This window comes from Phyllostomus hastatus, unplaced genomic scaffold, assembly GCF_019186645.2.
Source record: "Phyllostomus hastatus isolate PE091 unplaced genomic scaffold, TTU_PhHast_1.1 phas_contig_58, whole genome shotgun sequence".
Taxonomy (NCBI): Eukaryota; Metazoa; Chordata; class Mammalia; order Chiroptera; family Phyllostomidae; genus Phyllostomus; species Phyllostomus hastatus.
Window position 1 is genome coordinate 42,001,317 of NW_025333916.1, and position 24,889 is coordinate 42,026,205.

The window sequence follows — 24,889 nt, forward strand, 5'->3', positions numbered from 1 at the left end:
GGGCGGGGCTGTCTGGGGGCTGCCGAGCCACTTGGAAGACAGAGCTGGGCCAGAGGAGCGCTTTGCATTTGATTCCAGCGGCCTTTTTTCCTTTAAAGGAAAGATTAGGTGTGGAGTCTTCCTTCTCCTCAAGCGACCTTGGCAGTTCTGTTGCCAGTTGTTAAGAGCCCCTGGGTGTGTTGTGAGTCCCCAGCCAGGGAGGCTTAATGACATCCAGACAGCTTTGCACTCTCGTGCCTGGCTTTCTGGGTGATGTCATTGCAGTGGTCAGGTGCTGTGACCTCTGATATTGAAGGACTCACGAGGTTTCCGTGATCGAGAGGGCCCCATGCCTCTGGGAACTTTTCCGTGAAGCTCTGGTCGGCACCAGTTTTGATCAGCTTTCATGGGCTGCACGTGAAGTGACAGTGCTTAACTCCAGTGCAGATAAAAATCACAGTGCTTTCATCCCCGGCTCTGAGAGTGCATTGTTATTTGGAGAACTTCGAGTCTGAGGTGACGGGAGATGGAGAGGAACACTCTCCTGTGCTGCATGGTCCCCCGTGGCACACATGACCTCCTGCGGCCTCACTGCGCCCGGGCTGGGATGGCTGCGCTCTCTCCCTGAGGACAGTAGTGCAGGCTCCGGACCGGATAGCGCAGAACCAAGGTGTGGGGCCCGTTCAGTGTCGAGCTGGCTGTACAGAACGCTAGTGCTGCGTACCTGTGGGTGCTCCCCTGCTGTCACCCCTCTGAAGCCTCCAGCGGCCTGGGGGGTGGGGACTGTCCCTGCATGGGATGGCTGGGGCCCTGAGTCCATCTGTAGGGAAGAGGGGTGAGGGGTGAGGGCTGAGAGTGGCCTCATTAGTAGGTGAAGCAGGTGCCAACAGAAGCCATAGGATCAGAGGGAGATTATATTCGAGGAAAGACTGTGTCTGTTTCTTCTCTACAATCAGAAGGGAAGTCAGCAGTAGAGCTGTTTGGATGTGGAAGGGAAAAAATACAGTGACCTAGTTAGTATTTTACAACCTGGCTTTTCTTGGTGAAGTAAGAGGTGCCGGTTGGGTGAGGGTGAGCTCAGGTCAAGGACTTGAGGAGACCAGGGCATTTGGGAACAGCCACAGTGGCGGGAGCGTCTGTTCCCTGGAGACGTGGTCTTACTTGTGGGGATGGCTCACCGGGCCTCGACCCCGCGTGGCCAGCCTGTGAGATGGCAGTGAAGCCCTAGCAGAGGCTTCTGAAGGAGCCGCCCTTTCAAAGGTGCCCTTCCCAAGCTATTGTGTTTTTAGCCTTAACCAGATCTTGTCAAATAAGACGCCGAAATAAAAACAAATTCCAGTTTGGCTTTGTTTATACTTGTTTACAAAAGGAAAAGGTCACTTTCTGACTCAGTACTCAGTTGTGGTGATTTTGTGTCAAGATTTCGTCTCATTAAAAATTAAGCATCTTCCGTGCAAGACTCTTCGGAGACATTTTCAGGGTGTCAGGGCTTTTGCTCCTCCATCACGTCAGCGGGTGACGGTTCTGACTGTTTCCGCTTGTGGTCCTTCTCCATCCAGTCTTCTCTCCCCGGCCCTCCCACCCCTGCTCCCGGCCGGGCCTGGCCGCCTCACCCGATGGCCTGGCCTCGGCCCACCTTCTCTGCCGTGACCTAAACGTATTTGTGTATTCATCCTCAGCCTGCCACAGGTTGCATTCTGCAGGTGGCCTCTCCTGTGTGGCCAAGGGACTCACCTGTTCCTATGTGGGGCCTGTTCCAAGGTGAGACTCTTAGGGGACGCCCTGCGCTTTCTGTTGCCACCTCTAGCAGGAACAACAAAAGAGGACAGGGGAGCTCCAGAAACGAATTAAACCATTCCTTGGACATTCCTTTAAAACTGTCCTTCCCAGGTCTGAATTTGTCCGCTTGCATTGGGCGGCCCGTACGTGAACCAGTACAGGTTTTTACTTTGTCTGGTTTGGGAACCAGAAGGCATGGCCCCTGCAGTACCCTACAGAGGGGCAGAGGGATGATGAGGTCCTGCACTGGGCCGGTGTGCAGCCTTCCTCGCCTCCACCAGACTTGTGGAGATGTGGGGGGCGGGACAGGGGTGCAGAGCAGGGCGGCTGAGCCCTGGGCACTCTCCTCTAGGACGGGCCCACACACTCAGGGCTCCTGGGCTTGGGGTTCAGCTGCACACAGCACCCGCATTGCCCTCACTGGGGAGTCTGGCTTCAGAATCACGGGTAGCTGTTTTTTTGGCCAAGGAAGCGCCCTCTGTCTCAGCATGACTTTGTGTCCCTGATGCACACGGCCCTGTCGTTTTACTGGCTTCCCCGTGGTGCCCAGAGGAGCTCTGCTGAAGGACAGGCAGTGCTCGTTCCAGGGAGGCCGGGAGCTCTGCGTTCACCAGACGGGGCGCGCGCCATGGCCTCCTGGGTGTGGGAGAAAACGCCAGAAGCTTTCTACAGATGTTTATTTATACCTTATGATTTTCAAATGTCTGTCTGGGGTTATGTAATATACTAGCACACTAGTACGTTTGTAACGTGATTGGCGGCATGTAGTAAAATTCTTCGGTGGTGAGATTCTTGAGCAAACGCATTTGAGGAGCATTGCTTTAGGGCAGTGGTTCTCACAGTGTGGCTCCAGGATCCCTCAGGCTCCCCAGGAACTTTTCAGGGGATCTGTGAGTTAAAGCTGTTTTCACAGTAGGCAGATACAGTAAGTCCTCAGTTAATGTCCATAGGTTCTGCGACTTTAAGTGAGACAACGTGTAACAAAACCAGTTTTACCATAGGATAATGGACATAAACAAGAGTTAACTAAGGCATCTCCTCAACGTTATAATGAAACAACGTTGAACAAAATTTATGTTATTCAAGAACCTGCTGTATAGTCTCAGCTTTCTGTCACTCTCTTTCTCCCCCGGGTGTAGAGGGCTGTCCTCCCGCGGCAGGTTGGCTCGGGGCGTCACAGCAGATCGAGGGCAGGGGCAGACGTGGAAATCACGCTTAAAGCCAGTCTCAAAAGCATGAAACAGTGCCAGCCTTCTTCCTGATTACTTTGGAAAATACTGATATTTTAAATAGAAAGTATTATTGTTACCATGTAATAGGTTTAATACAATATTATTTTTAAAGAAATTAATCCTTTAAACTATTTCAGTTTTAATTTTAATATTGTAGGTATCCATGTTAGCTATCTAGATCTAATGTGGACGGAATGAACAGATGACAGGAAGAATGAACAGAAAAGGGGTCTTGAGACCACAGCCTCTGCGATCTGCTGCTCGCTGTGTCAGCGGGCTGGTGGGGAGCCGGGGGAGGGGGGCTTGGTAGGTGGGAGGACGGTGAAGGCAAGAGCCGTCTTCCTGCCGCTGCCTTAGCTCTGTCCACCCTGGAGAAGGCGGGAAGGTTTGCATTTTCGGTCTCCACTGCTTCTCCTCCCTGTTTCTGCTCCATGTGACACCAGTAGCGTGGACGAGTCATTATGTTTCAAATAGGCTTTCGTGGGAACCCCTGGCACCCTAAGACTAACCTATAGTATTATGTCTTGGGGAAATCCTTTCCTGAAACCCAGTAGCGGTGAACTTATTAACAAAGCTTTGGAACACAGGCCTTTTGGAGGCTAGAGGCGGAGTTTCTGTGCAGGTCTCTGGAGCAGTTCCTTTCTGGCAGTGGCTCCTCCGGAGTTTTAAATGGGAGGAACTATTAGGGGAGCTCGGTTGAGATGGAAATAGAAGGGGAAACATCTGGGGTATCCTGTTCCTTCAGTGTCAGAGCTTCAGGGTGAAATGTGAAAATCTGGTTTATTGTTCTCTTCGCTCAGAGAGGTTAGAAGTCCAGATTAATTTTAAACTAATCTCTTGCCCCTTAATCTGCTTGTTTTTGTTTTCTTCAACTCGTTTTGGTAAAATTGACCACATGGTTGCCTCCTGTAAAAAAATACATGACTCATCCGACCAGCAGTGCAAGCGCATCCTCTGCAGAGGATGCAGAGTTACCACCATTCGGGAAAGCAGTTTGGCGTCACCTCATAAACCTGGAGAGGCATGTACCCTCGGACCCACAGTGCCTCCCCTTGGCCTATCCCCAGGCCTAGACGGGCACTGGCAGCGTTCTGGCGTGCGCAGGCAGGGCCGTTCATGGCAGCCTCACTTACAATAGCAAAAATGGGAGGCAGAGCAAATGTCCGTTAACAAGATTGCAGTAAGCTTGTGGTACAGTCTTAGAGCAGAGCATTAAGTATAACTCAGCATGCATATCAATGTAGATGAACCGTCCACACCGAGATAAGTCGAAAGAGAATGCATGTAGTATGACTACGTTCTGTGTAGCTCAAAGACAAGCAAAAGAATATGTGTGCTGATTGATTTGGTAAATGGCACAACTATAAAGAAAAGCAAGGAAATGTTTATCCTAAAAGTCACCCCAGTGGTTAGGTGTGGAGCCAGGAGGCGGGAACCACTGGCCAGGTGTGGAGAAAGCTTCTAAGGCCCTGGCAGCGCCCTGGTTCTTGAACAGGAGGGCAGTCCCAGTGCGTGCATATGTGACCCACACAGCCCGCCTTCGTGCGGACCAGCGTGCTTGCTTCTCAGTCTGGGCCTCTTTTGCTTGGGCTTCCCTTTCAGTAGCTGAAAGAATGAGAAAAATTGATTGAAGAGCCTTTTTGTTTTACCATGAAGTGAATAATTGAATACTTAAAGCCATCAGGGCTCTTAGAAGTTATTCACTATAATAGCACCCACCTGTCCTCCTGCTTTGAGGTTTTGAGGTGGTGGCACTGCAGGATGACTGATGTCATGCCGTGAGCTTCCACGGGGCCATTTGGGCTTGCTTTCTCAAGGCACGAAGAAGGAAGACAGTGTGGTTTTCACCACTTTACAAACTTACTTGCGAATGAGTTCTGCCTTCACCAGCGGGGCTGAGGGTGGGGCAGCTTGGGCAGTGAGTGTGCAAAGGCCAGCATCTTTTTGGACAGTGCGGGCGGCTGTTCGTTTCAGTGTTTGTGTACTACGTGTCCAGTCAGGGCAGGGAAACCCTGTTTGCTCTTGTCCACCTATTAAAAGGAGAGACCATCGTCCACCAACGACAGAGACTGAAAGTGGAAGGTGAGGACAGGATTGGGGGTTGGAGAGTATGGTCTGTTTGTGCCTTCTGGCCTCAAACCTGAGCAAGGTAGTGTCACAGGTGGAGTGCGACCTCCTCCTGGAGTTAAAGGCGCCCTGGACACAGGGCGCGTGCCGGCGGAGAGCCTGGACCTGGGAGCCAGCTGCCCTCTTCCTTCTGGGTGACACACCAGCTCATCCTCGCACTTCCACCAGGTCCAGGGGCTCGGAGTGAGCTCAGGTCCTGGCTGGTAAAGCCTCCGATAATAGCGTGGCTGTGGTCCCCCCCCCCGCCCCCCCCCCCCCCGGGCCCTTCAGAGCAGGAGAGGAGGACTCCGTTCACTAGTGGAGGGGCTTCTGACAACTGAGAAGCGTGTGGTGAAAAGGTGTCAGAAAGGGGGCACTTTTGGGGTTATTAAAGGGTTTGTTGCCGCTGTGTTAGAGAGAGGTTGTGGGATCACTTCCAAAAAATGTATTCCCCTCAGGTGACTTTTTTTCTCATCTGTCTGTCATTTCTAATTAGATGTGTCCTGATTTGCCCCTTACCATAAGAGATGGGAACAGGGTAGAAGGGCCTCAGGAATGCTCAGGTGCAGGCGGGGTGCCCCTGGGCGAGAGTGGGACAAGGGCTCAGAGTAAACCGCTGAACACTGTCAGGCAGATGAGTGTTCTGATTTTTAATTGTCTTTTAGTTCCTCAAATTATTTATAGTCCATCTCAGAAGAAGGAAATTGCCAAGGTTAATCTATTATGACTGTGATTTTAAAAAAATAAGAATTTTTTTTGTGGCTTTAGACAATAACTACAGGTCTCAATTCTATTTTTTTTTGTTTTGTTTTGAGTCAAGATGCATCTCCTTATAGAATGTAGTAATTGCAAGTAAATAGGCAAATCTGCCCCAAGTTCATTTATTTAAAGCACTTACTAAACATACACATCTAAGAATAAGCTGCTTCCTCAGATGTCAGTGGCCATAATCATTATCGTGCTCTGGGTGCTGTTGGTTAGTCAGTTCTCAGAGCCCACCCTGGTCTCCTCCCTGGCAGTAGGGGGTGGAGGGAGTCCCAGCCCTGGCTCCGAGCTAGGCGCACTTGTACCTGGACAGAGACTTCAGTGTTGAGTCAGGACACTGTCGCTCTCGGGTGATGTCTGTATAACGTAATGCTGTTGGAGTGAGGTGTGAATTCCTCTCCACACCTCTGGTGTCTGTGTCCTGTCTCCCTTGGAAGGAAGTTGCTTGTAACCCTGTCATCTCCTGCATGTCGCACACACCTGGCTAACAGGTGGATTTAGGTCTCTGTGCAGATGCTGTAGAGGTCCTGCAGGTGAGGGAACTGGAGAGTGAGTACCACACACCTTATTTTGCATGTCCTTACTGCCATTTGTGTCTCTATACTGAGCTACTTGGGGAAAGAGTGTTCCCTGGGATTCCTGGTAGATGAGACACTGACTTAGCAATTAGGGGGTTGAAGAAAGGAAAACAGATTCCAAATAGGACTTTGGCTCTCAGGGCCCAAGTCTGCAGAAGTCAGCTTGCTGGAGAGTTTGACCTCTCCCTCGCTCCCCTCCCCCTTCCTCCTCCCAGGGTTTGTTATGGCCGGGACCCCATAGCAAGCAGGAGGTGGCCCTGTGACTTCAGCACAGGCCCAGTTGACACCTGTCATCAAAGCCTCTGGCACAGCACTGTTCCAGATGGGATGGTGAAGTTAAGTGGTCAGTCACACAGCTGGAGCTGCTTTGCCTCTGGTGAGGGTCACAGCCTCCTCGCCAGAGTGCACGCTCCCCTGAGCCCGCGCTGGCTTCTGCTCACTGAGCTCCCACCTGGACCTTGAATCAAGGGAGGCGGCCCTGTGGGCTGGTAATCTCCTCAAGGTCAGCAGGTCCCCAGCAGGGATTTCCTTCCCTGTTAGCTTCCTGCCCCCTCCCAGAGGGTTGCTGCCCCCTGGGGCACTTCTGTCCCCCTTCCCTTGTGAATTTGCATCTTTTTCTCCTGGTCAATGAAAGTGCATAAAAATACCAAGTGCTACTGAGTCAATTCACATTAAATCCACTTTTATATAGAAACTCGTTTTCCCATCCGTATATCTAAATTATTTGGCTTAAAGAAACGCCTTTGTAACCAGATTTTTAAAAACCTGCATGGGCACAGAAGGGAATTTGAGGTGACAGCAGGGGTAGGAGAGAGTGGATGAACTTCCCTTTGTTTTTCACATTAGCAGATGCATTACTTTTCTCAACCCTTTTTTGTAGTTTCTTAAGTTTCTTATTAGGAATTCAGTAGGAAGGTAAATGATAGGGCGCTTTCTACTAGAATTTTTTTCCCTCGGCTGGGAAGTGAGGGTAAGGCAGGACACCAGCAACCTGAGTTACCAGGAGCAAAAGGGGTTGCTTTCACCTTAACAGCCAGTGAGTCCTAAAGGCTGAGGTTGCCCTCACCGGTGTCATCTTAAAACAGGTGACGTTACCTGTGACCAAAGTCAATTGGCCCTTCTCCCAGCAGCTCTGCCTCAGGGCTGACACACTTGTGGAGCAGTCAGATCTCGTTAGGCTAAATAGAGGTTCTGGATGAAAACTGCAACCTTAACTGCAGGCTGCACTCAGAATTCAACCTAAAGACAAACAAGTTATAAAGCAAAGTTTCTGTCGTTGTCCTTGTTTAGCGGGGGCAGGATTGCTTCTCCTAGGAGTCTAGTCCTGTTCCCGGCTCTGTCTTCTGGCTGGCAGACCCATGGAGGGCGGGGCTGAGCTTGTTCCCACTTGTGTCCTGGACAGCAGACGCGTCACAGTGTACTTCTGGTAATTCAGAAGAACGGGAAGAGAATCGTCAAAGCACAGTGGGTGAACTGAACAACTTAGGCAGAACAGCCACATCTAAGTTGCCAAGTGGGTTTCTAATGATGAACACATCATGGTGTTGACCTTTGAACACATTCTTTCTGTTATTATTTACTTCGTGCTTTGTGGCTTTATCCTCTGCAGCAAGGATTTTCCAGCCCTTTCAAAATGGGACTTAATTTTAGTGCTTGTGATTTGATACGAGATTTCAGTGACAAAGGTACTACTTTTAGATGAATTTGCCTAATTCAGCAATGCCTAATTTTGGTCTATATTTACATATATAAATAACAGTACATGTATTTGCAAGACATTTATTTGTCCATCAGACTTTGCTTGTTGCATGTACATTGCTAAGGCCACTGCTGGTCTCCCGTGTGTTTTATTTTGTTTTTTGATTGTAAGCTCCTTAAAATCAGGGACATCCCATTTGGGGGGAACCTCTAGTGCTTAAGAGAGACCGGGTGTAAACAAGTCCTCCCCGAGTGCCACGTGATTAAAAATACCAATTCTAAGCCTCGTTGAAGGACTTGGCTGGTAGAAAGTTCTGCCAAATTCTTTGTTGATATTAAAGAGGTATCTTTCTAGTAAGTTTATGTGGGAATTAAATCCAAATGGAAATAGCTTTTCAGCCCTTCCGTTGAAAGTGGTCTCTGCATTCCTCTCGGTGGTGGAGGAGGTGGAGCGAGAAGCCGCCAGATGCTCTTCTCCCCAAGCACAGCCTACTCGTCCCATCAGGACACGTTCCATAGTTAATTAAATATTTTTGGAGGGATGGCTGGGGTAGGAAAGTAACTTTTACTTACATTGTAAATACCCTCAAGTCAACGTTTCCTACTTTCAGATGTAGATACACATACCTGAATGTAATTTTATGTACTGGTCACTGAATGTACTAGACAGAGCACTACGCAGTCACCTTAGCCTCCTCAGAATGGGTGTGTACAGCTGGTGGACTGTTGTGAGCTGTTGCTAACTGTCTGTGATTAGATGGATGCTTCGAGCAGAACTCCAGGTTGGAAACTTCCACTTACATTTTTTAAAAAGATTTTGTTTGTTTATTTTTAGAGAGGAAGAGGGGGAGAAAGGGAGGGAGAGGAATGTCCATGTGAGGGAGATACGTTGATCAGTTGCCTCTGGCACACCCCCAACTGGGGACCTGTCCTGCAACCCAGATGTGCACCTTGACCGGGAATTGAACCAGCCACTTTTCAGTTTGCAGGCCAGCACTGAATTCACTGAGCCACGTCAGCCAGGGCCACTTAAAATTTCCAACTGCTCCAAGCACATGTACCGGAAGGTTTCACGAGCTGGGGTTGGAGCTCCGACTGCGAGCCACGGCACTGTGCTGCACAGTCACGGACACCATATGTTAGACACAGGACAGCCCCTTCCCTCTAAGGACTCGCCTTCCAAAGAGGGGGCACTGGCGCGTATTCAGATCATCACTGTGCAGTGGGAGAAGGGTTCGTGGTGCCATGGGCGTTCAGGATGAGGGGTCTGATCAGCAATGGGGGTGCCACAGAAGGGGCGAGTCTTTGAGACTTGCAGGAGGAGTTGTGAAGGTGAAGGGTGTGTGTGTGAGTGTTAGTGTGTGTAGACATGTGCATCTAGGGAGGTGAGAGGGTGTTTCAGACACTTGGGAGAGCAGTGTGAGCGCGGGTGTGTGTTACTGCCTGCGGTGATTGGAATTCCTGGCGTGGGTGTGGCGAGAGGGTGAAAATGGGGAACTAGTGAGGCTACAGAGGTGAGTAGACATCAGATTAGGAGGGACTTTTTGGCATGTCAGGGAGTCTGGGCTTTATGTGAAGAATTTTAGGGTAGTAAAATGGTGGGAGGTATATGTTTTTTTATTTTTTTTTTGTTTGTTTTTTTTACTGATTCTAGAGAGAGGGGAAGGGAGGGAGAAAGAGAGGGAGGGCAATATCAATGTGAGAGCGTAACATCAGTTTGTTGCCTCATGTGTGCATCCTGACTGGGTACTGAACCCGCAGCCCAGGTGTCTGCCCTGCCCAGTAGTTGAACCTGTGACTCTGGTTTGCAGGACAATACCCAACCACAACTGAGCCACACCACCAAGGCCCGGATGTATGTTAGGGCATTTGGTGGAGACAGCTGCACCATACGCATGCAGGTGTCCTCTTCTTCCTGGTGTCTTTCTAGTGATGACAGTTCCCAGCTAGGCAGTCGACCCCCACCATAATTGTCCCCCTGTCCCCTCCCCCACAAATTTTTATATCTTCTAGGAAATCCCCTCCCATTCCAATGCCTCTGGTCCTGGTATTTCCATACTGAGTACCTGTATCACAGAACTGGCCACGTGTGTATGTTGCTTTCCCAAATAGACTAAGTTCAACAAAGGTTGGACTGAGTCTTGGTTGTGTTTTAGGCCACCCACTGCAGGGCAAGTCCGTGCGCACAGAGAGACGTTTTAGTGTCACTAGTTATGTGACTTGTATATACTTGAAAACTTTTCTGCACCTTATGTAATAATTAAAAATATATCTGTATAAAGGAAAAGATTTATAGCTTTATTTTTACAGAATACGATTGTGATCTGCATTGAATGACATGTGGACATTAGAATTTTTTATTTTCTTATTGGCAGAGGATAAGGTTGCTAACCTGTGTGAAATGTTTGAGATAATGATTAACAAGATTTCTTTTAGCAGTGGACCTTGGTTGATTTGCTAGCAATCAGATCATTTGATACGATTGTATCATTTATATCTTGGTGGTTCATTTGATACCAGTTAAGTTTCTAAACAGCTTTCCTGAGAAGCTGCTTCTTAGGTAAAGCAAATCTGTTTTGGAGTAGGCCAGCATCACAGAACCATATGTGTGCACATACATGTGTGTGTGTGTGTGTGTGTGGCTTAGGATGGGGTGGCAAGGGTCCCCGAGTCCAGGCTGGGTGAGCTTTCCCCAGAGGCACCTCTTGCCAGGCTTCACAGGTGCAGACAGATGGATGCCTCCTTTTTTTGGCATTAGGCAAACATGAGGATGTGTTTTCTCTGTGCTTAGCCTGGTGCTGGTCCCTGAGGACACAGAGATGAATGGCACATCTGGGCACCTGATTCTGTTTTGATTTATGAAACCATGAGAAGGTAGAACCCCCTTTTATAATGATGCCTTTTTTGCTGTTGAGTTATTCCCTTCCATTGCTTTGAGTTACGCTTTTTAATTAACCTCTAATGCATAGTTAATGCCTAATGAAATTATTAAAAGTTAAAAATTCTACAGATCGTCTCATTTATCTTAAAATGTAGTTTAAGACTCTTTTTGTTATCGTCTTTTTGGTTATTTTGGTTCGTCCCCTATGTTTTGTGCTCAAGATATTAGAAACCAGAGCTACTGTAAGTTAAAATGCACTAACTCCTTTGAATCATTCAAACTTAACGTTGCTTTTTCTTCCTTAAAGTTATGATGTTGCAGGCTATTGCTTCTCAAATTTTGTGAAGGAATAAATCAGCCAGTCTAGTGGTTATTATAACCCTAGAGATTCTAAGTAGAAATTACGGTGTTGCACTGTATAACCCATTCACGTTCCTGTGTGGGGTCTGTGAATATGCCCGTATTCTTGATATACATACTTATTTCACTTTATATGCATTTTAGTGTGTACATGTGGATTATAGTTATGTCTATGTAAAAATAATATAAGCATTGTGTTATGTTTTAATTTTTTATATGTTAGTAAAAGAAGACATTGAAACCATTTGATTGATGAGTTGGTATCTTTGTCCCTTAAACATTTTCATAGAGGATCCAGGCTAGTTAAAATGTTTCCTCCCTACTCAGCACTGGTCTAGATGCTTGCCCAACTAAACCCCTTACTAGCGCCAACGTCGTGCCACAGACTGCTGTTCCCTGTGATCTGTGACTAACCCGGCAGGCACTGCAGAGGAAGCTCCTGGAGTCGGAACTGCGGACCCCCTTCTGGAAGGGGTGACGTCACCTCCATTGGTGCGTGCGCAGGCGCGGCGCCAGTGATGCAGAGATTTATCACCCTGCTCTTTGTGTTCTGGGGTGCGTGGCGCCCGCTTTCCCCCCTAGGTAAGCTAATGAGTAAATTCGGTAATTACCACCAAGACTTAGTACAAATAGTAACCCTCCAGCTTACTTTTTAATGTACCTTTTTGTTGTTTCCAAATGCTGCTTTATTTATCAACATTTTTTTTACTTCTGCTACAACCTGTGTTTTTGTGAGTTTTTTTTTTCTTCAGTTTCTTTCACTTTCCATTTTCCCATTAGTACAGCTGACAGGGTCTCTGAAATGGATGAGGCGCACAGCTGGTCTTGTGGATTGTCTCCTCAGAGGGGAGGCAGAGGGCTGAGGCTGACAGACAATTCAGAACAAGGCACCACTTCATTCTGTTCCGCTCAGATGATCAGGAAACAACTGGGTAGGACCAATATCAGGGAGAAATTTGGGGTTAAAAAATTAACCTGCGTTTCAGTTTAAATTTTTTAAAAATTTGATTTACGTTTTTACTCGTTTATTTCAGCTTAAATTTTTAAACCACAATGTAAAAAGAAAAAAAAGAACGTGTAGGATAGTGGGCTGCATAATAGCTTTTACTCATTGTGAACATATTTCCACAGTGCATTTTTTCTTCTTAAATTTATAAAAAAACTTGGAGGGGGGTGGGTGTTCCTTTTTTGAGGAAGTGACCAGATGAGTGAGCCGTTCTGGTCAGCAGTGACTCACTTCAAGAGGTATTTGTCAACAATAACAGCACAGCGCCCTCTCTGCAGAGTCTCAGGATGAAAATGAAAAATTGATTTGACCAGTGAGGTGTATTAGATAGTTGAAGTTTCAGACCATTGACTCAGTTAAAAGACTTTCTATCGTTAAATGATAACTTGTAGAGTATTTCCTCCTAGGGCAGAGAGGTTAATTTTCCTTCTTATAAATCATACTGCAGGAGCAACCCTCTGACCAACACTGAGCTTATTTTACAGCCTCAAACAGAAAGTGCTGAGGAACATTGTGGTGCTTGACTGGGGCTTCAGGGGTCAGGAGCTGGGGAAGTATGTTCGTTTGTTCGTTCGTTCGTACATTCAGCCATCCCATGTTTGCAGACTGCGCTGTGCCTGGGGTGCCTGCGCTATCCTGGGTGTCTGGGGTACCCCAGGGAGCAAAACAGCCATCTTCTGGCTAGCAGGCCGCTTTAGAGAAAGAGAAAGGAAAAACTATTTCTTTACGGGCAACATGATGCTTATCATTTAAAGACATGAACAGTTTGGGAGGAGTTTAAATTTTTTCTGACAGTGACATGATGCTGTACCAAATAGCCATTTAAAAGGTGATTACAGAATCAATTTTGGGAAGTGATACCATGCTGAGCCTTGGAGCTGAGACTTTTTACATGAATATATTAAAACCTCTAAATATTCAAATTCACTTGTTTTAGGAAAAAGCATTATTTGTGTTGATTTGAAACTGGAAGGAAGAAAGGAAACCATCAAGCGCTATCTGCATTTATATCAACAATGATAAAATTTGACTTCTAACCCAAGCCCCTTTCCCCGAATGGTGTTCAATGGATAGTAATCTCAGGATCTTAGAGGAAGAGCAGACGTAACCATGTGAACATTCTGACCAGATTCCTTGTAGGTTTGGCTGGAAAGCTCACACGGTGCATGCATGCCTTTTAGGCCCCAGCGGACCGTCCTGGGCTGCCGGCCGTCTGGGCTGTGTGCTCTGTCTCCTGAAGCTAGCTAGCATTTCATTAAAATTCACATTGGCTTCTTTGTCTCAGGTAGCAAAATGGACTCTGAATTGTAACAAGAACCCCATCTGTCTTTCTGCACACTTCAATATAAGCTCTGTGTAATTTTAAAAGTATATACAGTAATTCAAGAAATGAGTACAACTAAATGTCCTCTGACTTCGGCCAGTTACCCCTTTCCAGTTGCTCTTTTTCTGCCCTTTCTCTTCTAATTTTTTTTTTAGCAAAAGTCTCTTCATAGTATCCCCTTCCACCTATTATTGGCAATTTCAAACTCCCTTGGTGACAGTTGGATGTAAAACTGCCGCTCACTCCTGGTCTGTGGTCTCAGAAGTGTCGCTCCACGGTGGCTTTGGCTGCTCCTTTCCCTCTCTGTGAGTGTGGGCGGAGAGGTGTGTGCTTCCCGGCATAGTCACTGAGCACATCCTTTTGTTCCACAAGTTCGGGAGCCACAGCTGGGTCCTTCAACGCGTGAAGAAAGAAGGCAGCAGTGTCTGTAGTGTAATCTAGAATCAGCAGAATAGCACAGAAGCCATTTCTTTGTAATTTTTTTTTTTAAATAGTCACACACTCAGTTTTCATAAGTAGCTCTTCAGGGCTTGGAACAGAATCTGTCTTTTTGATATGAGGATATTTCATGGCTGAGTTCTTCCTGCTTTTCATTGAAAGTTACATGGTGTATTAAATCTGGCTTTAGTATGTATACCTACTTCCTCAGTCTTTTGCTTATTGAGTCTGTCTTTAAAAACAGAAATGAAATTAAAAATAATGCTTAAATGACCTCCGTAATAGCCACAAACAATTTCTTTGTGTGGTTAGTTTTATATTTCTGCCATTCCCCCATTTTCTTTCTTGTTTAGAAAGTTTTAATTGACAATTTTAATAACATTAACAATTCTTTTCCTGTGACATATTGAATAAAAACATTGTGGTAAAACTGTTTAAAATTTATATTCTAGCCTGTGTTTGGACACATACATATATCACAATACAAGTATAACACATGTCAGCACCAATTTAGGATTGATTCATGTGCCTTTCCTCTTCTAGAAAGGCTGAGATTTTTTAGGGGAGAAATTCAGGTGATAGACTATTGTCACCACAGTTTTAAGAAACTGAAGATACAAGGGAGTGAATTTGTGGCTTATAATAGGACATAGAAAATTGCAGTTTTCATTGTTAAGTTTTGTTTTCTCCACCCTCTTTTCACGTCAGTGTGATGCTCTTCCTGGGGGGTGGCCTGGCACGTGGCAGCCGTAACTCCCATCATTCACTCCATCGAGGTGTTAGTGTGTAGGTGTGGTTCTGAGAGTCAGTAGGAATCATCAAGCACACCCGTGATTATTAGAAGTAACCCAGTCCTCTGTTGAGGCACCAGCATGGGGTTGGGACATCCTCCTTGTGGAGAGTTGTGTGAGCGGGAGCCAGACCCACAGGTGGGGCGGGGCCCCTGTTTCTGGAGTCTGGGAGTCCAGGACTGCAGTTTGGGCTGGCGCTGCCAGAGGGCGTTGCTGTGACTGGCCAGGACATCTGTGGGCATGGGCTATGTGGGAGGGTAAGAAGCATACCTTCTCTTATCCGGTAGCGAGAGATGGGGGATCCTTTACAAATCCCTGTAGATTGGGATCTACGGGTAAGGCTTACTCATTTCTAGAATCTCTATCATTTGGTCTGCTTCCACATTTGTCTGGGTCCCCTAGCACTTCGTGCTGCCCAGGGAGCTTCTCACACTGTGCCTTACTCTATGGGTATATAAGGCTTGTCTCCTTGAGGCCTGAGGTGGGACCTAACTTCTCTTTGCATTTGCCCTGCTGCCACTTGTGTTCACCTCAGAAGGAATCGGATGTAATCAATCTTGTAGACACAGTCAATGAATTACCCAATGGCTGGCAGTGGATTGCTGAGACTAGATTACATCCATTCAAGAGGTTTTGAAGGAACCTTAAGGATGAAATTGCAGACCTCTTGGCTCTTGTTTTGCCTTTCATAAATAGCCACTGTTTTACAAGCTTGGTAGGTTGCCAGCACAGAGCATGGTGTTGGAAAGCAAAATGGCCTAGTGATCTGGAGGGGCAGGTTTTTTTGAATCCTTTCCCGACCAGCTCAGTAGTCACCCCTCAGGCTCCTGGACCTCAGGGTCCTCCTCGAGGTTTGTTTACTGCCGTCCTTGTGCAGAGTCTCCGGTGACAGGAGATGTCATTGTCCATCTTTGTATACTGGACAGAAAAGATTTACTTTAAAACAATCCCACCACACCATTAACATAGTCATTCTTTGCTTCTGTGAATGATAATGTTATAGAGATTGGGTTCTTTTGTATTCCTCCCCGAGGTGCCACTCTCCTTGTTGTTCACTTGCTGCTTTAGCAGCTACTGACTTGGCTGGACTCCAGCTGCAAACTCTGTCTCCTCTGCTGTGGACAGCAGCTCAGACCGTGGTCACATCTCTTATCCTTAGTTTAGAGCTTAGGCTGCTTGGAGCTTGCCCTGCACATGTGAGGCTCAGTGGGGAGCCTGAGACTTGGTCCAAGTTTGTATTCTGATTTGGGGGCTCCCTCTTTCCTCTCCATGATTTGCACCCCCCCCCCCCGCCCCCGCCGCCCCCCCAGGTTGCCCTGAGCTGTGCTCCGATTCCGAATCTGGTTTTAGCAGCTCCGTGTGATTTAGCCTGGGTGCTGTCCTCTGGTTTTAAGCCCTAACAGGGGAAGTGTACGCGACGTCATTTCCTTTTTCCAAGAGTCTCTCCCTGCTTTTGGTCACTCTCCAGTCCCTTGACCTAGCTGTGTTTGCAGATTTAAAGTGTGGCAGGGCCGGCCCGATAGGGCGGCTCAGAAGCCCTTCAGACAGACCTGAACTGGAAGCTCCATTTGTTTACCTTCTTGTTCAGGTCTGCGTGTTTGTATTGATTGTTTTACCAAGCTTGCATTCGGGATGTTTTTGCATACTATTTTGGCAAGAACAAACAAGAAAATAGGGACGGGACAGTCTTTAATTTTTCTCTAGAGTATGCTCTGCCAATAACCATAGTGACTAGTTTTGATGAGCTTGGCCAGCACCCCTGAACCTAGATGACCTCTGTTAGAGACCTCCAAGACAAATATCTTGAGGCGTTGTCATGGGTATGAACATTTAGGACCTCAAACTCCCCTGTGGGCATTCACCCTGATGAGCTGGCTGGACACGTTTGGGCTGCAAGAATTCACTTTGTTTAGATGGATGTTGGCTTGGCCCAACTTGCCTGCTGCATGCTTCTTTTCCACAAGATTTCCACTTGGCCCTCTAAGATACTGCAGGGCCTGGAGAGAGTTAGTTTGCAGTGAGAAGAGGTCCTTGGCCACCCTCGGAAGCAGGTGGCACTGGGCCATCTTACCACATTAGCCAGTGACATTCCTCTAGGGGGGCATGGCCCAGAAAACCTAGAAGGACAGAGCCAACAGGGAGCAGTGTCCAGTTCCCAGCTATTTATAATCTCTGTCCTCCCTGCTACTGTTTATTTTTAAAGACTGAAGTCTGCTAGGATGAGGCATTGGGCGCCCCCTAGAGGTTTTTGCGTGCCACAGGTAGCAGTGTTTGAAAGCAATGTTGCTGCTTTATCTGCCAGTATTTGCATTTATCTACAAGATTAAGATGAAGATTTTTGAAATGATGTGGGCTAATTTTATATCTAGTCTTTTTGGAACCGGATTTTGAAATTTTAGAAATGGCTGAGAGCCTCTTTGGTGCAGTAGCCTCTGGGCCTGTGGGCAGATCATTGCTTGACATTAAAAGAGACGATTGCTCTGGGATCAGAGACTTTCCTTCACAGAATTCAAATGTTTTCAAATGATGCCATTTCTAGAGATGATTTAATGAGTATGAAGAAAGCTGCTATGTTGGCATTGGATAGAATGGTTAAGAAATTAAACGTCACTCAAGCATCCTAGTAATTTTATTTTCTTCTGTATTTCAGGGTTTCGGAAAAACGATGAAATGAAAGCTATGGATGTTTTGCCAATTTTAAAGGAAAAAGTTGCGTACCTTTCAGGTAAAGTTTAACTTTCTAATCTGCTTTATCGATCCCCTATTTCTGATACAGCATCAGAGTCTGAAATACTAACCCAGCTCACTGGCCCCTGCCACAGAAGCATGGGTGTTTGGGTGGATTTTTACCTGCTTTATTCTTGTAGCGTTTTCTCAAGATATTAGCGCCCAAAGCATTTTCTCTCGCCGGCAGGCACTGGGTAAGTCAGATAACACTGGTGACTGAAATGTTTGTGTCTGTCATTCTGCAGACGTGTGCCTCTTTTGCCCCAATCAGTTAGGTAAAACAACCTATTTTTTTAAAAGTCTGTCATCTCTGCAGAAGTGTTGGGAGTGTGACCATATGTTGATGTGTCCTGGATTTTTCACTTTGGTTTCTTGGACTTTGTAGCTACCTGTTGCCGCCTCTTTGGGGAGGTGAGGAAACTCATGTAGCCATGAGTTTCCTCTGGAAACTCATGTAGCCATGAGTTAGCCTCTGGTCCTGGAGTTGCTACAGCCCTCTTGCTGTGCATCGTGAAAGCCCTGGTGATCTTCACCAGCTGGGTCCTCCACTTACCTGTAGAACCTCATCCTCGGGGCACCTGCAGCGTGGCGCCAGTCCGCACCAGTCCGCCAGGCTTTGGGGCACTTGATTGCCCTCCCTTCTGCACATGCAGGGTCAGCTTTAGGGCTTTATGAGAGTTGTGTCCTTGGGGGCTCCCTCCTACATGAAGAGGACAGCCACTGGGTACTGCATCTGTTTGGCACCCATTTACAAAACAAAGATCTGCAAGTTTTTTCTGCTCTGTTTTATAAGAAAGTAAATCTCAAGATGGTCACATGCTTTTAGACCGTCTTTCTGGATGTGCTTCCCTTGATAACTGTTTATCTTTCTCAAACAGGCCCACTGTGCTGATCTGATGTCTCCTCTTGAACGTGTTTTGTTTTGAATTTGTAATACCACTGGCTGCTTTTCTGTGGTTTGTGTGTCCTTTGGGTCTGTGGAACTCACATGTAGTTAGTAGGATGCAGCTTCCTATGGTGTTTTCGTTACTTTTACCTTGCCTTTTCCATCCAGCAGTATTTCTTGGCCCCTGTCAGGCATTGCTTGATGGTTTCGTTGAAGTAAATCTAATGCATAATGCATTTGGAAGGTTAACAGAAGATTATACGAAGTTCATGAAAACAGGGAGGTTTAGATCGATGGGGACACATGGTTAAAAAATGAAAACGCAAACACCTCTTGGCTTGTAATTCACTGTGTTAAAAGTAGCCTTTGCTGTTTTCTAATCACTTCCTGACACTGCATAATACGGGCTCATGCTGGTTTTGGAAACTCTGGACTTTGGAGTTTACAGATGGATTTTACAGTCAATAGAATGAAAAGACTCTACTGATAAATATTGGAAGCATCAGTAAGAAAGGCTTAAAGAAACTTCATTCCCACACGTTCATTGGTTTTCTATTGTAAAGTCTGGGTTTGTGAGGAGAGCACTTGTCCCTTCTGTCCCTTCTGTCCCTTCTGTCCCTTCTTCTGTCCCCAGACCTCTGGGTACTGCGGTCTTCTTTTGCTGAGTCCCTGGAGACAGGCATGTAAAACTTCGCAAGGGTAGGATAGGTGATTTTTATTTGTGTTCATTACTTGTTAGGTATTTAATACAGAACACATTACTAGATGGCATTTTTTACCTAAGTTTCTGTCAAAACTAAAACTTTTTCCCTTCTAATGAATTAAAGAAATGAAATGATTAATCATTTAGAGTTATCATGAATCTTTGCTAAAACCTTAAATTTTGCAGGGTTAATTAAAGCTGGCTGTCTTTAGTGGGGAGAGAAGTTTTGCATTGCAAAAAATGAATGTGCAACTGTGTTACAATGCCAGAGCTGGCAGGATGGGTGTTAACAAGGCGCAGTCAGTAAAGGTGCCACCACGATTTTGTATTGTTGTGCTTTCTGGTCCATGCCCAGATTTGTCGGGCTGCGTTAGCATGCGCTGCCTGCAGGTTGCTTTAGGCTCACTGTTATCTCATGTAATAAGGGGAGAGGAAAAACACCATGAAACTAAAACAAATGATTGTTTGAAAAATTTCACCTGTGAATCTGTTTTCTTCTTTTGTTGTTGAGAAGTAACTCACATAATGTAAAATCCACCTTTTTTATAGTGCACAATTCAGTGAATTTTAGTGTATTTACAAGGTTGTGCAACCATGATCACAGTCTAATTCTGGAACATTTCTACTAACCCCCAAAGAACCCCATGCCCAGTTCGCCATTCCCAACCCCACCCCCTGCTAGTTCTGGGAGTTGCTTATCTTTCTGCTAAGACCCCATTTTTTTAAAATACTAGGGGATATTATGGTACCTTTGTGAAAACTCTCCTTGTGACTGGCTTTTAGTAAATTACGTGGAATAGCCAGGGCTTTCCAAAAAGCAGGCCAAGAGATCAGTGATTCCATGAGTTACTTATTAGGTCATGATCTAAAAACCAGTGCGCATTTCTTGTACACGAGCATTTCTGACCCTCAGTCTCATCTCCAGGTACTCTGAAACGTAATCCTCACTGCACTGAAGTAGGAGAGCAAAACTTTCTCCATTCAGAAAGTAGTATTCAGTGAGGTTAGATGACATATGCTTGAAGTCAGATGTTCATGCTTGAAGTCAGAAGGAAGGCACTAAAAGAAGTGTCCTGTAGTTTCTACCTAATAGTGTGTATACTTTATGTTTATTGTATATATACTTAATGCATTATATGTGTTTATAGTATATATAATTAATGTATATATTACGTATTTAATGTCATAAGTGTATATATACACATACATACACATCCATATCTATTCTGTATGACATCCTATATGGAGTTCCAACCACAACATGTTCCTATGCCACTAGGGTTTCAGCTTTAAAACCACTCACAGACAGCTACCAGAATTAAGAGCACTACCCTCCTCCCTGCCCCCGCTGGCTTTATCATGGGGCGCTCCAACATCCCGCACAGGGGAGGCGGGTATAGTGAGTTTCTGTGGACCCGTGGTCTATGTCAGTGACCTTGCTTCCCTGTGTTCCTGTTCACTCCTCCCCTCCCTTCACTGAGGATAACTTTAAATTACAGATATGATGTCATTTTATTTATAAACATTTAGTTGGCTAAAAGATAAGCTTAAAAACCCCACACTTCCATGAACAGACCTAAAAATAAGTAGTGATTTTTAAATATTAAAAAAGTCAATTAATATTTAAATTTCCCTGCTTGTTGTATAGTGTGGTTTTTATAGGCTACATATTGCAATTAGTTGATATGTCTGATGTCTTTTTTAATTTGTAGGTTCTTTCTCCTTCTTACTATTTTTGTCTTACCCCTTTATGTTTGCTACACGAGGAAACCAGGTGTTTTCCTGTATTTTAGATTTTGCTGGTTGTATCCCTGGGTGGTCATTTAGCATGTTCCCCTTTCCCTGTATTTCTTGTAAAATTAGGAGCTAAATCCTGAGGCTTAATTAGACTTAAGATTTTGCAGGGAAGGAGGCAAGAATCCTTCATGGCTGGTATTGGGTAGTTCTCCTGGGAGTTTTATTGGGAGAGTCTGGTTAAGCATTTATTGATGATCATTGCTTAGATCTGGCATTTTACTAGGATTGAAAAACGCTGACATTCTTTTTTTTTAATTTTTTATTGTTCAATTATAGTTCTCCCCATTTTGCCCCCATTACTCTCCCTTGCCCCACCCACCCCTTTTCTTCTTCATTTATCAACTTGGATATTCCATAGAGAGAGATGTCCCAAAGGTTCTTGCTGACCCTGAGAACACTGTTCATACGGGAAAAGCAGTATAAGTGATTGCTTGTTGTCCTTTACCAGTGTTCAGATTTACGAAAAATGACCATTAGACATTTTAGACTAATAAAAAAAATGATGAAGCCTTTTTAAGTATCCTTTCGAGCTCATGATTTTAAATATATTTGATGTGTTTTAATTCACTGTCCATTCTGTTTTCTTTTAATGACGTTAACATTTTCCCATCTGCGGGCAGTGGGAGCCTCTTTAGGTGGGCTCCTGAATCCAGCCCTGCACCGCAGTAATCCACCTTCTCTCTTTGCGGCTGTAACCAAGTGGTTCATGCCCGCCTGTCCGTGTCCCACTCCACATGTGCAGCCAGCTGTTTTTCTAAAGTCACCGGTCCCTCTGCGGGATCTAGGAAGGCTGCCACTCTTGGTACAGTTGTCGTGTCTGTGTCTCTCCAGTGGACACATCTGGGAAATACATATGTGTGTGTATGTATATATTTACATACACACAGACATTTTCCCCCCAATGAGTTAAGATGTCCTATAACTCCATATTAAAATTTCCAGTTTACAATTAGCATTACAGATATTTTTTTTTTTGGTTATATACTTATGTCTCCTTTCCTGTACACTAAAAATCTCAGCCCTTGCCCTCATCAACACTGTTGCTTGTTTACACTGTAATACTGATGTTACTGCCACCATGCGACTTCTGTTGTTCTGTGGCCCCAGGGTGTGTGCCCCCGGCAGTGTGCTGTCCGCTTCCTGCATTTTCAAAGTCACATAAAATAGTCCCTCTCTGTGTGGATCAAGTCCCTTCCACCTTGAAACTCAGGGGTATTTGTTTCATTTTGCTTTATGTTTTTAAGGCTTAAAAAAACAGCCAGCTAATCTGGCTTCAACAGTAAGTGCAATGAGTACCTCACTCCAAGGTTAAAAACTAAAACACGGTAAAGATAAGATGTAGTAAAATCTAGTTTCCCTCCTTACCTCTTTCACCCTGTACCTTCCCTCCCCCATAGGAAACGTTTTATTTTTTGTTTTATTTAGTGTTTTGTTTATTTCCTATGCTTTTAAAATAAGAGCATTCTGTCTACTCATTCATCCAGTCTCATACCCCTCCCCTTGGAGAAACAGTGATTACGACGCACTGTTTTCTGTGCCTCACTTGTTTCACTTAAACAGCGTTCCAGAAAGCAGTGCGTATGGGGAGGTCTCGTTTCTTTCACAGCCGCATGTGACTGCACTGTGTGCATGTGCTCAACAGTTTATTCAGTGACTTGCCTATGGATGGACACTGGGTTACTTTTTTAGATTAGCTTTTGGGGGGCAAGGTGAATATTCACCTTTGCGAGTGGAAGTATTGACAGGAAGGTGGGATTTGATTGCCCAGAGGTTTGCTGTTGGTAATGTGACTGACTACTGACCTTAATTCCTCTTGCTGCAGTTTTGCGGAGTTCTGTATTTCACAGATAGGGAAGGGGGTCTCTCCCCTTCATCTCGTATGTTCTTGTGAGCGCCTAGTACAGTCCGAGTCCTTAGTGGCTGCCTGGGAGGCAGTCAGGGGCCTTCCCAGAAGTCTGGAGACCCCTTAGAGTCTTCATGAGAAGCAGTCTGTAAGCCGGTTTCTGGTCCTCAGGACCCGGCAGGAAGAGGCGAGCCGGCGAAGGTATGGGGCTGGTGAGCCGTCGGCTTTAGCTGTCCCTGGGGTGGGGGACCAGTGGACACCCTTTTAACAGAGTTTTGTTACCTAATAGACTCAGAGATTGTGGCCATAACTTTTCTTTTATAAACCACATCTTTTCAGGGCTTTTCACGGCCCTGAGTTAGAATGTTCCTCAGGGAGACGTAAAGAACGGTTTTCAATGGTGTTCTGATCCAGAAATTCAAGTAAGGCCGTTACAGAGGAAAATCCAGTGAGTTCATTAAAATTTACATTGTGCTTCTCCAACTAAGTATGTCTTCCAAGAGAAGTCCATTCTCACTGGGTGAAAGGTGATTTCCTAATTTATTTAAAGATAAAGGGGCAACTCTGAATCTAGCTGCCTCTGGTCATTCTGGGCCATACTGCTCAAGAGACTAAGTCCCCTGGAGGGTTTTTTGCCTTTTGGAAGAGGGAAATGAGTGTCACTGGGTTTAAGGAAGTAATCATCACACAGGCATTTGTAGCTATAATGTGGGACCTTTCCAGCCTTGTTTCTGATATTAAAACAAACCTCAGTTGATGTAGCATCCATATTTCCTCCTGTAAAAACATTCAGGCATTTCCCTCTTTAACTTCCTGAGACATGGTAGGGAGGTGCAGTCACACCTCCGTACTCGTCGGCTTCGGACCTCGTCAAACCCCATACTCGTGGCATTTTGACCAGGAAAAAATGCGTGAGCACTTGGCGCTTGCTCAGGACTCGTCGCCCTTGCGAGAACTTGTGTGAGTCATGGCGCTGTCCTGGGAGAGAAAATGCTTCGTCACGGGGTACTTGTCGGTTTTGGAGTTCTGGAATGAGTTAACGAAGAGGTCCAAGGTGCCGCTCTATTTTTAATTAACTTCGTGTGGCGTGTAGAAGAGGAATCCATTCGTGGAGCAGACATATACTGAGCATCTTTTCTGTGCTCTTTGGTCCCTCACTAAGCACTGAGAGTGCTCACTGATACCCGTGAATGAGCCAAGTTGCCTGCCTCTGTGGGCTTCCGCTCTTGGGTGGGGGAGGGGCGGGCAGGGACAGACAGACACAAAGAATGTGTAAGTTATATAGGTGACTGGAAGGTGATAGGTGCCCTACAGAAATAATGGGGAGAGGAAGAGCAGAGTGGATGTGGTTTTTCTAAGACTTGAAAATAAAAGTATCTTTTTTGTGTTCTTTTGTTTTTTGACTAATACGCATTTGGGTAGGCAGATAATCCCTCATGAGCTGTTGGGTTTTGATTGCGGACTTGGAGAGGTCCAGAGACTGTGAAACTCTCCTGCATGGATATCCTGTGACGTCGGTAGGTGCAGGAAATGGATTTCCTGCCCTTTTCTTTTTATTGTCCACCCCAAGGTACTGAGTTTCCTGTCTGTAAAATAGGACTGACATCTGTCCCGCCTGTCTTACCATGAGGCTGCGGGTTGACATCAGACACATATTAGTATATCTTAGTAGATGATGCTTTTATAAGGGACAGCATTGTTGTAATTATTTATTAGTTCAGGAATGAGAACTTGGAAGTTGTAACATTTCTGCTTTATAACCCAGACAGTATTTTCCATTGGGTGCCTTTGGTGGTATTTGCAAACAAGTTAAATCTTGGTGCCTGTAATCTAAACAGACGCCTGTGGCATTGCCTTTAAGCTCCTCGAGACTCAGACACCATGAACCTCTGAACTAATTAATACATTTCATCAATTCTAATGTGTGTATTTTTAACCTCACCGGGAGGGTCAGCAGATGGGTGGTTTTGGTACCTGCCTGTCTCCGACTGTGACA

At 45.8% G+C, this 24,889-nt stretch overlaps 1 protein-coding gene across 10 annotated transcripts in view; it reads left to right on the top strand.

The window, feature by feature from the left end:
• Nucleotides 1-24,889, top strand: part of TRIO (trio Rho guanine nucleotide exchange factor) — a 325,844-nt gene that overhangs the window by 93,660 nt on the left and 207,295 nt on the right. For all 10 annotated transcript variants that reach the window (XM_045848128.1, XM_045848129.1, XM_045848130.1 and 7 more), the window contains exon 2: nucleotides 17,588-17,662. In XM_045848128.1, the coding sequence (XP_045704084.1) occupies nucleotides 17,588-17,662 (75 nt within the window). The remainder of the gene's footprint in view (nucleotides 1-17,587; nucleotides 17,663-24,889) is intronic.